Below are 12,479 nucleotides of genomic sequence, written 5' to 3'. Positions count from 1 at the left end.
CTAAATTAACCACATTAACCCTGGCGTCCCAATTTTGTCCATGTTATTATAGGTGAATGTTTAAAACAAATACAACTTTTCACATTTGTTAGTTTCAACAATACGATTTTGTGATCTTGTACATAGTATTTTTGCTATTTATTGTATGACAAAGAATAGTTAGTTGAGTTTGTTGATTGAATAAAACAGTCCCTTCATATTACATTAACGGAGATATCGCAGCCACGTACAGTTGAAACTCTGACTGTAGTTCTGCCGCCACCCAGTACATTGATGAGTACTTGGCAAGTAGTAGTTGTGGATGTTACATGCCTTATGGCTTATGACTAATAAATGGAAACTAGTCCATACCTGGGGATGCAAGCGCGTAAATTATGTGCAGACTTGAGAGTTGGGACTGCAACTACCGCCACAGATCCTGTAGTCTGTGGCAAAAATTTGAATACATTTCTTAAATTTGACAAAAGTTTAAAGTAAAACTCCGCTTCAATCAATTTCAGATCGATATACCAACCCACTGAGGAGACAAATGCATGAGAATGGCCACGTAAACTTCAAACATGTGTCCTTGTCCACCGATTGGTTGTTAAGTGACTATGTAGCTGATTGCTACTGGGGGTTTAAAGCTTCTGTGCTTTATTGACCACATACGTACATAATTGCGCACCAAGTCTATAGGCTACGTGTAGCCCAGCCTTGCTGGGTGTGCAGCTTGCAATGCGTTTAAATCATAGTCCTTTATAACTTTGCACCGTTGGCCCATCTCTCACTCTGCTGGCATTCTCTCTGGTGTTGTGTGTATAGCCCTAAACCAAGTTAGCCTAATAGCATGCTACTATTAAGAGGAGAGCAGAATTATACAATTGCAAATACCTGCCACTCAATTAACCCTGGCAGTGCTACAATGAGTCACTCCCCTGTCTCCACCCACAGCAGTCTTAATTCACAGAAATGCTAATAAACTGCTTAAATTTGGGAAAAGTGAAGAATCGGCTTCCTCACTCCCTGCATGCCAATGGCCAATAAGTACTAGTTGCCTAGGGAACCAACGGTTTCTCCGAGCTATGTGGCCCATGGGTCAGGAGCCTATCTCCTGTTTCTGTAGAGTGAGGCAGCTTGATGTACAAGTACACCCCCTGGACATGACGCCAGCTTGTCATAGGGACTCACCCCAAAATCCAACCCTTGATGCTGAGTGCCAAGCAGGGGGGCATTAGGTACCATATTTATAATCCAAGGATATAATCCAAGGATATAACCCTGATTTCCCACTCTCAGGGCGGACACTCTAACCACAAGGCTAATGAGCTGGCCAATGCTTGTGTGCAATTTGAGATGTATTGGTCAACCCACTGAAGAGAAAAAAAATGGGTGAGGACAGACAGAAGGACAGAGTTTTCTTCATTTAATATTTTATTATACATTGAATTAATATTTAATAATACAGTAGGACAGGATAGTAGGATTAACAGCAGGATAATAGGATAATAGTTAGATAATAGATAGTAGGTTAGTAGTATTTAACAGCATGATAGTAGGATAGGAAAAGTGTTCCTTAAACATACAGTATGAAAAGGACAGGGGATTTACGCTGAGTGTGTGTTATGAGCGTATCAATACACATGACATCTGCCGAGCAGACCTGAAGCCCAAGACTGAAGTCTGGAATCAGTGCTTAAGAAGGAAAGAAAGACAGAAAGACAGACAGATTAAAAGAAGATCCATTCATTCATTCATTAATTGAGTGGTTGCCTCGTTGACATGGCTACCTGGCGAGAGCCTTGGCCACCAGGTAGGCCAGTTCGGCCACGTTGAGCACCATGCAGATGGAGGAGGTGGTGGCCATGAACACGGTGAAGATGGTCTTCTCGGTGGGCCGGGAGATGAAGCAGTCCACCAGGTTGGGACAGGGCCACTGGTCGCACTGCACCAGCCGCGGCATGTGGAAGCCGTCGTACACCATGTACAGCGCACACCTGGGGAGAGGAAGGACACAGCAGGGTACAGGGTGCCACCGCCGCTGCTCTCCTGACCGCTCACAGGGTTCAACATACAGGCCAGTGGTGGAAAAAGTACTCAAATTCTTTACTTAAGTAAAAGTACCAATACTGCAAAAATATAAATACTCTGTTACAAGTAAAAGTCCAGAATTCAAAATGTACTTGAGTAAAAGTACAAAAGTATTGGCATCGAAATGTACTTAAAGTAGCAAAAGTAAAAGTACTCAAATGTTTGAAAATAGCCTATGTATAAAACAGGGCTAAAGTGGTAAATGTATGTTTCATAATATCATAATTTATATCTGAAAAGTAACTAGTAACTAATGTTCTCAAATAATTGTAGTGGAGTAAAAGTACAATATTTGCCTCTGAGATGTAGTGGAGTAGAAGAAAAAATATTGGAAATACTCAAGTAAAGTACAAATACCTCAAAATTGTACTTAAGTACAGTATTTAAGTAAATGTACTTAGTTACTTTCCACCACTGCATACAGCATATCAGCTCACACACACATGTACCAACCTCCTTCCTCCCTTTCTTTCTTCCAAAATCCCTGCTTCCTTTTTGTTCTTTCTTCCTTCTCCTGTTTCTTGCTTCTTAAAGGTTTCATGACATTCAGTTTTACCACACATTAAAAGTCTTTGTCATGGTCCTTCAAACGTGTATAAAAAGTTTGAACAAAAAAATCCACTCCATTGATCCATGGCAGGTGTTTTTCTCTCACATTTCTAAAGCCTTTTCAACTGCAATGAAAAAATAAATCTTTGCCTGCGGGTGTCGCTGTTGAGGGATTTTGCCTGTCAATCATCGCCTCTGCTCCGCCCCCCCCCCCCCCCCCCCCCCCCCAAAGGAAAGGATAGGGGAGGGGAGGGGCGAGGAGGAGAGTGGGCGGGATTAATGGCCTGTGACTTCACTGCCCAAGGTTTTTCAGGATTACTTTTCAGCCTAATTATTCAGAAAACCCCAGACCACAGAAAATCCACTGAATGTTCAAAGTTCATATTTTTTGGTTGTAATTGAGGTCATAAAACCCCCCAAAAAACATTAAAAATGAAAAAAGTGAAAATGAATGTCATAGAACCTTTAACCCTTGTTCCTTTCGTTCTTTCGTTTGTTCATTCATTTCTTTCTTTCTTTCTTTCCTTCCCTCCTGTCTAGGGTGACCAGATGTCCCGCTTTACGCGGGACAGTCCCACTTTTTTTGGGGGCTTTTTATGCCTTTATTATAGATAGGACAGTAGGCTGACAGTGACACGCATGCAAAGGCCGTCGGGATCGGGACTCGAACCCACGACACGCTGTCAGGCTACAGTGTAGCCTAGGTGCCTGGAACGCTACGCCAGCGGCTCAGGCCTCATTTCCATGACTTTTAACGTGTCACACAAATTGAAACGCTGTTCTAGCTTTCAAAGGGCTGTGTGGAGAAAGCGCTCTAATTACCCTATAATAATAAACCAATCAGTCATAAACCAATGTGCAACGTCCCACATTGTCCCGCAAGCGGTACTTCTGTCCCACAGCACAGAACAGTTTGGATCTGGTCACCCTACTCCTGTCCTCCCTCCATCCCGCCCTCCCATCACCACAAAAAAATGTCAAACAAAGAGCCTCATTGAATCCCAAATCACACATTTACTGAGCTGCTTTGAACAGAACATTGACAATAAAGAGCAGAGGCAGACAAACACCAGACAGTTGCACTGCTTACATGAACACTCCTTCCAACAGCAATCTGAACAACAGGCTGAAGGCGTATGTCCACCAGAGGGCGCCAGCTAGCGGGAGTCTCCTCTTCTTCAAGCTCTCTAGCTCTGTGTGCTCTGACTTGTTGAGGAAAAGACTCCGTCCAGAGCCCTGCCATATGATACAATGAAATATAATGAAATATAATGTGGGTGGAAACCTTATACATCCAAAACCTCCAATGGATTCATTGTAGCTACCTGATATCCCTAATGTGGGCGTGTCATTATAGCCGCAAATGTTTAACATTTTTCTAAATGTAGCAGATCTACATGCTTACATGTCGTAGTACGATGCAGTTTTCACATTTGATGAGGTATAAAAGAGGGATTAAGAGGTTAAAGGATGACCAATAGCATTCATTTATAGGGAGGGGAGGGCAGAAAGAGATGAAAAATGGAGATAGGCCTACTAGGTTTCTGCCCGACAGCAACAATGTGTTGCATGAGGAAGTATAAAAAGTGACTAAAGTAGTTAAAGGATGACCAATAGCATTAATTCATGGACAGAAAAAAATAAAGATAAGGTTTCTGCCAGACAGTGTTGATATGTTGTTGCACACTAAATGTTCAATTCAGTGTGGTCCCAAAGTGTAGATTTATTAGTGGCAGCAGTAGTACCTGTAGGATCCTCTTCTTATCGCGATGGTTCCGGTAAGCCACATACATAGCAACGAGGAGGGTGGGTGTAGAGACAACGATGAGCTGAAGGCACCAGAGACGTATGTGGGAGACGGGGAAGAAATGATCATAGCAGACGTTCTCACAACCAGGCTGAAGGGAGACAGAGAGAGAGAGGGATAGATACTTTACTGTTATTGCCACTACATCATTATCCTGAGAACAATCATTTCTCCACGGTTTGGTCCAGTATGGACGGAGGGGTGGATTTTCATGAATCAGTATAGGCTGGCCCAAAGAGATTATTACATTTGGGTCTAAAGGTTCAAAGGTCAAGGTCACCCAGGTCAATGTCAAAGTTACATACTCAGCCATATCTCAGGAATGGAAAACAGAGTAGATGAGATTTTCAAAAAGCACAAATTGCATGACACCGCCGTACAACAAAGCTTAACCACTTGAACTTAGTGACTGGTGTCCTCCCCAGATTTCTATCCTTGGCCCCCTCCTTTTTCTGCTACCCCTATAGTCAGATCTATAGTACACAAAATACAACGTGTCTATTTTGGCCAAGTGCATTTTATGACATGCGCGGAATAGGGATCACGTGGTTAAGTGGTTAACACAGCATTTTAAAACAAATGCCCCCCCATCCCTCCCCATGTACTACCTGTAGTGTGTTACAGGTGAAGTCGGACTGCTCATCGCCCCAGACGCTCTCAGCGGCCACCACCAGCACCATGACGCGGAAGATAGACAGCACTGACAGCCAGATCTTCCCTAGGCTCGTAGAGTGACGGTTCACGCCCACTAGCTGGGCATACAGCGTAGGCCAAGAAGACATACTGTGCAAAGAACAAGGTGAGAGGGAAAGGGCGGGGAGTTAAGTTCCTTTTTTTTTATTAACACAGTCAAATCTGGAGTGTTATTTTAACGCTGATAGTGTACAAGGGTGTATTTGCTGAATTAACACTCGCTCATTAATAAACTAACTGCATTTTGCCTCATATTTACAATTAGGAGCAGTGGACAGCCACTGACCAGCAGCCGAGGACCAGATCCAGCTGTAGGGCCAGTACCGTATAGTCGAGAATATGTCCCCAACATGCATGTGTTTTGGTTTGGGAGGAAATTAGAGCATCTGGTGGAACACAGGGACAACCAACTTGACAGAAAGGCCCCAATCAGCTTCGAACCCAAATGGGGCCCGGCCCAAATGTTGACCATTAAATGTTGGTACCTGTGACTTTAAAACTACCAATGGCCAAAACATCCTATTCTGTTCTAACAATGGTTCAATATATTTGCAACTGTTTTCTGTTTAAAGAAAGGCTCTTTATAAATCTTTAGACTTACAAAGAACCATTTTGTAAAAGGTTCTGTAGAGAACAATTTCTTCAGTGAAGTTCTGAGGAGAATCACGTTAAGCTATCTCCAGAGTCTAGACCTGGATTTGAAAGGTTCTTTGTGGCTCCATTAGGGAGTCTTTGAAGAACAGTTTCAAAGAATGGTTCATGGCGAAGTCAAATGAGAGCTCCGGAGAAAGAACATGATAATGAAGACAGGAAGACAGGGAATTAAATGAGAAGAGGGTAGAGTTGAAAGAGAGAGAGAGAGAGAGAGAGAGAGAGAGAGAGAGAGAGAGAGAGAGAGAGAGAGAGATGGGTTAAAAAGGAATGAAATGAAGAGTAGGAGGGAAGAGAGCTGTGGAGGGGGGAGAGAGAGAGAGACAGAGAGAGAGACAGAGTGAAGAGAGCAGTGCCAACATTCATGTGAACTGATGAACCTCTCATCCCACTCCTGTCTTGTACTGAACTGAACTGAGCCCACTCATCTAACCACTGTACATACAGTACAAACCTACCTACCTACTACTACAACCCGCACTCATGTACCCTACCCATTCACATTCAAGATATACTACGACACAGTAGTATTGTGTCGCAGTTTAAGCCATTAAGGCCTGAGGTTCCGATCCTACAAAATGTCTTCTAAATCCTAACAGTTTTCTGAAAACTTTATGTTGCAATAATATCAGTGGTCCTTAAACCTTTTCATGTCAAGGACCCTCCAATATTATATGTATTTGGCCGCCGACTCCTCCCATCTGGAAATATTTTGTTCCAGGGACCCCCAGAAGCAAAGATTTGAGTCAAAAATGTTTGCTTAAAAATATATGTATATTCAAAGATTTGCAAAAATGTTCACAATTTTTCAAAAATAGCAGATCTACAAGCTCATAGCGCGGCACTCTGTGCCGTGCTATAAGCTTGTATATCTGCCAATTTTTAATAGACAAAGTATAAAATAATGGTTTAAGTGGTTACACAGATGCGTTCCCGGTTTTAATGGGTGAAAACTCTGAAGAATAAATGGAACCAAATGTGTGGACCCGGTTCCATTTGGCACACTAAAGGCTTTTACTGAACGAAGACTGCACTGATGTCTCTGCACACAACAGTCAGTTCTATTCCAATCATTTCACGTGACATTCAGACTGAATATAGTTTGTATTTTAAAACTAATTATCACTTTGGGCACTATATAATAGCCAGCAAGAGTTTGTTCCGTTTCTAATAACAGCATTATATCTCCCATTTATGCTTTGATGAATGAGAACTTTACAGTCTATGAATAGGCTGGTCAGATATAAACAAGGGATAACTCATTGATATTTGTAATATTCTGAAAAATAAATCAATACAACAGTTTTTTACAGGCCTGTACCTGAATCTGAGTGGATCACCAAATATGTTTTAATTTATTTCAAATAATAATAATAATAATAATAATAATAATGATAATGATAATGATAATGATAATGATAATGATAATGATAATAATAAATTATAACAACAATAATAATACTAGAATTTATTTGTAAAGCATCTTTCATGCAAAACATGCAACTCAAAGTGCATGGGCATATAGGCCTACATTAAAGAGATTAAAAACAGGAAACATTGATTCAAAGTAAGAAAACAAGCAAAACAAAGTGCTTATATAACAGATACATTCTTAAGTAAAGCACATAATAAGAAAATGGAATGGAAAATCTAATTAAAAAACAACGCCTTAAATGGTGAGAAATTGTGTTATAAGGCTGGGTTAGAAAGATGAAAGATTTTTGTTTTGTTGCAGCCTACTGGCAACCATGCCCTACAGTAGATCTCTGCTCAAAATGTATTAAATTAAACTGCTATTGCATAATGGCATGGATGTATTTGTCATTTATATTCTGTTAAAGTAAAATAATCTACGCACCAGTGGTGGAAAATAACTAATTACATTTACTCATGTAATTACTTTAGTACTGTACATAAGTACAATTTTGAGGTACTTTTACTTTACTTGAGTATTTCCAATTTTCAATACTTTTACTTCTACTCCACTGCATCTCAAAGGCAAATATTGTACTTTTTTTATTACTTTAGTTACTAGTTACTTTGTAGATTTTTATTATTATTACAAATCATACATTACCCACTTCAGCCCTATTTAAACTTTGGCTATTTGAAAATAACCGATCTACAAGCTCACAACCCGTGTGTTGTGAGCTTGTAGATCTGCTATTTTCAAAAGATTTTTATACATTTGAAAACTTGAAATGGGACATTCTGCACAATGAGTACTTTTACTTTTGGTACTTTAAGTACATACCAATACTTTTACTCAAGTCCATTTTTAATTCAGGACTTTTACTAGAGTATTTGTACATTGCAGTATTGATACTTTTACTTAAGTACAAAAATTTAATACTTTTTACTTACTGTAAGTGCAAAAATTGAGTACTTTTTCCATCACTGTAGGCATGGATGTAAATTTGTCATTTAGATTATGTTAAAGTAAACTAATCTACACACACTACTCACCTGTGGCTGGTAAATTCAGGATGTATCCATGATGACAATATTCCAGATGTTTTGTTTTACACCAAACAGGTAATGTGACCTTTGACAGGTCACATTAGTATCGATAATGACATCTGGAACTTTTGATCAGAACCAAAAAAGAGAAGTGGTTAACTTTGTGAGCGCGTGCACGCAGCAGCACAGATAGCAGGTGAGGAGGGTGCGCGCAAGGGCTTTTCTGCAGTGGACAGCAGCGTTGCCAGGTTTTGCGAGAGAAACAAGCAACCAGTTCTATGAAAACAAGCCCAAAAGAAGCGACACGAGCACTTTAAACCTATTATGCAGCGGCTATTTGAAAATAGCCAATCTACAAGCTCGCAACGCGTCGTGATGTGACGCGTTGTGAGCTTGTAGATCTGCTATTTTCAAAATAATCTAGAAGAAATGTGAACATTTTTGAATACTTTTGAAACATTTTTTACAACACAAATCTTGTATGGGGTCCCTGGCATAAAATGGTTTCAGATGGGGGTCTGCAGACAAATACATATTCATTTGTGGGTCCTTGACGTGAAAATGTTTGAGAACCACTGGTTTAAACAACATTAGAAAACAAGCCCAAATAAGCAACTACACTTTAGAAACAAGCCCAAAAAACTGCAATCCGCAACTAACCAATATTTAGGCTACAAACAACTTTACAGAAAAAGAAGCCCAAATTCGCTTACAGTAAATGGACATGGCAACGCTGGTTGACAGTGGTCGAAGGAAGAGTCTTGATCCCACACACTGGAGGTATGGCTGCACTGTGATTGGCTAGCTAGTTGTCATGGCAACTCCTACAATCCATACCGACAGAACCGACCAAGCAGAATATGACTGAACACGTTGATACATTTTAAAGATTACATTTGATATTATAAACAACAACCAAAATGTAGCCTTCTTTGTTGAGACATGATAACTATCATGGCTTATGTCCTATAAACCAAAACCAACAAACCAATCGCAGCGTGATCAACTCCCCAGGCTATGGGATCTAAATTATACTGAGAATCCCAGAGTTCTGAGCATCTCTACGCACCTGAAATAGATTAAAGGGGGGGGTCACCAGATGACAGTGAAGTGACAATTTTAGGACTTTAAAGATCTTTTTAATACCTAAAAGAAATAAATCAACAAACTATACAATAAACACTGGTCAAGCATTGGCCAAATTGTCAAATAAAATAACAAAGAAAGAAAGTATACATATATATATATATATATATATATATATATATGAAAATAGCCGAGCTTGTAGATCTGCTATTTTCACAATATTTATTTGGGCGGTCCCCAGTTCAAATAGAATTATTATTTTTGGGGGTCACGGCCTGAAAAGGTTAAGAACCACTGGCCCACTGCATGCTTTTTCTGTTTGTTGTGCCCGTTTGGTAGAGTAGCTAGCTGAAGTCTGAGATTTGCATGAACAAAGTTCTTTTGTTCTGTAAAAGGGGATGGGATAGGTGAGGGATCCATGGGAGAGGGAACTCAGATGTTCTGATCTCTCAATGGCTGTAACTGGACACAGGTAAAGTGCAGAAAGACAATGAGACTGGCTGCTCAGGGCCAAAACTGCAAGAGACAATGCAACACTGTCCTCAGATCAGAGCAAATAAGACCTTAAAAGGAAACACAACCAAACTAAAGCTTAAATCACATGTGATGTCCTGAAGGAGTGGCAAATCAGTACTTATTACTTATGCACTTATTCTAAGTTGCTAAGAGCATTGGTTTAACTGCTGGAATGTACACAGCAAAATCCGGAGTGCCAATTTGGCACCTGAGACCTCTGGGCACCATTTCTTCAGGCTATATTTAGTTCTTTAATATTTCAAATGTTATTTTAGGCTATATGCACATTTATTAGTAAATGGTAGTGGTACATACATATAGTAATCATTTTTAATGACATTTCATGCCTAATATTTCTACAATTGCTACAAATTCTACAAAACTTGTGGATAGCTATATTGGCCATATAAGAAGATGAAGGGTATACGTTTTAGGTCTGATAATGATGTACCGTGCACGTTCAAAATATGCTTTACATTATTTCCAACCATTTCCCAAAGCATACATTTATGCATTTTTTTAGTTTTTTTGTTAATTTTTACATTTTGGAAAAAATAGCCAATTTAGCATTGAGTTGCCCACAGTGTTTAGGTGCCCACTCAACCTGTGATCTACTGTAACACTTAGGATTTTTCAAGTTTATTTGTATAGCACATTCAAATCCTGCTGAGACATAAATCCTTTAATCTGTGATATTCCTAAAGTGATAACAACAGGCTGACTTTGTAATAGTGTTGATGTGGCTGTTAAAATTCAGGTCTCAATCCATGACTACACCAAGGTTTTTGGCTTGGTTTGTGTTTTTTAACATTACTAAGTGTAGCAACTAAAGAACTCACACACTCAAACTTGTGTGATCATGTAAGCGATGGTTTGTACCCAATACTGTTCACCAAGATTTTAGGGCATAAGTTTAAGACTAGACACATGGTAGACAGACAAATAGAACATCCTGGAAGGAAGGAAAAACTCATATGCACATGCACACTTGCATCGAATGCACCCACACACATGCACACTTGCACACACACACTTGGACACATACACATACTGTGCAAACTGAGTTTGTTAGACAAAAATGCAAAGTAGGCTAAGAGTTGTGCACCAAGATAACGCAAGATACTAGTGAACACATACAAATATGCAGGATAACACAAAATTGCAAACATGACATGGGCAAATCATCAACTTTGTGGAAAATGCTGTGTGCAATGTAAATTCTCAGTGTTAATTTATCCAGTGTACAAATGGGAATGCTCTACGAGTCTGTGACTCAGAGAGTGTACAAATGGAACCAATTTGGATCTGTAAGGGTCCATTTGCTTCCATTTGTACACTCTCATAGTTGGAGAGACCGAGGGGGCGTCAGTGATTGTAATTGGGCCATTAATAAAATAACAGCAACATATCCCTGATGCATATCGGTGAATGGATATCAGTGTCTCGGGACTAGACTGAAAGGCCCACTGTTGTGAAGGGAGGAGAGCAGAGGGAGTGAGAGAAAACAGAGAGGACGAGAAGAAAGATGGGGGGGTGTGATGAGAAAGGAGGGAAAAAAAGAGAATGGCGGTCGGATTCTTTCATGTGCTACCCATTCTGATGAGAGACAGAGGACTGAGAGACAAACGCAGTGATTGAGGAGAGAGGCAAAAAAGAATCAGAGAGAGAGGGAGAGAAAGAAAGAAGGAAAGAAAGAAAGAAAGAAAGAATGAGAGAGAGAGAGAAAGAGAGAGAATCGTAAAATAGAGCTTATTGTTAAAGTACCTCCTGGTCAACTGGCCAGCAATGAAACAGAGGAGTCCAGTGTCAGGACACACACACACACACACACACACACACACACACACACACACACACACACACACACACACACACACACACACACACACACACACACACACAGAGAACATACAGAACACACAGAACACACTGTTCATACACACACACGCGCATGTGTGCTAGGGCTGGTAAATTAATATTCGATATTCGAATATTCCTCGAATATGAGGAAAAAATGAATTTCGAATATAAAAATTAATATTCAATGAATAATAAAAAAGTATTAATTGTTTTTTAAAATGTGTTTATTTGACAGGGACAATACAAAAAACAATGTATTAAGTTATAAAACAAAATATATTTTGTATTGGATCAGAGCCCTTGATACATTGTTTTTTGTATTGTCCCTGTCAAATAAACATATATAAAATAAAAGTATAATAATAATAATAATAATAATATTCGAATATATTCGATATTCTGGCCAATTTTTTAGACCAATATTCAAATTTCATTTCTGAGGAATAAAGGCAATCAGCATGCACACATACAGTAAACACGCTGTAAACACACAAACAGACTGTACAACATGCACTGGAAACAGTAAATATGCAGTGGTGGACAAACAAGTACTCAGCAGTACTTGAGTCAATATAATATTTGAACAGGAGTATAGTTACTCCTGGTATCCGATAGGACTTGCAGAGTCCTATCGGACTATACATTAGTATCTTTCTGCCAGTCATCAAATTATTGGCTTGGAATGCGATAAAAATAAAAACATCTCCATGGATTCAAGGCTTTATAGGCTGTGTAATTGATAGAAAATAAGTAATGTTTTGGGTGTGAACTACTCCTTTAAGTATTT

General features: G+C 39.6%; 1 protein-coding gene across 1 annotated transcript; it reads right to left on the bottom strand.

The window, feature by feature from the left end:
• Positions 1-1,606: 1,606 nt before the first annotated feature.
• LOC308080845 (gap junction beta-2 protein-like) lies at positions 1,607-5,208 on the bottom strand (the record flags this gene model as incomplete). The annotated part of the gene is made up of 5 exons (XM_080422875.1): positions 1,607-1,674; positions 1,770-1,976; positions 3,710-3,855; positions 4,365-4,517; positions 5,035-5,208. The coding sequence occupies 5 exons, from the start codon at positions 5,206-5,208 to the stop codon at positions 1,614-1,616; spliced, it is 741 nt and encodes a 246-aa protein (XP_080279001.1). The 3' UTR covers positions 1,607-1,613.
• Positions 5,209-12,479: the final 7,271 nt, after the last annotated feature.

The sequence above is a fragment of the Gymnoscopelus braueri genome (genome assembly GCF_963280865.1).
Source record: "Gymnoscopelus braueri genome assembly, chromosome: 24".
NCBI classification, from domain to species: domain Eukaryota; kingdom Metazoa; phylum Chordata; class Actinopteri; order Myctophiformes; family Myctophidae; genus Gymnoscopelus; species Gymnoscopelus braueri.
Note: the sequence above shows the minus strand (reverse complement) of the source record. Positions and strands in the feature narration are given on the sequence as shown.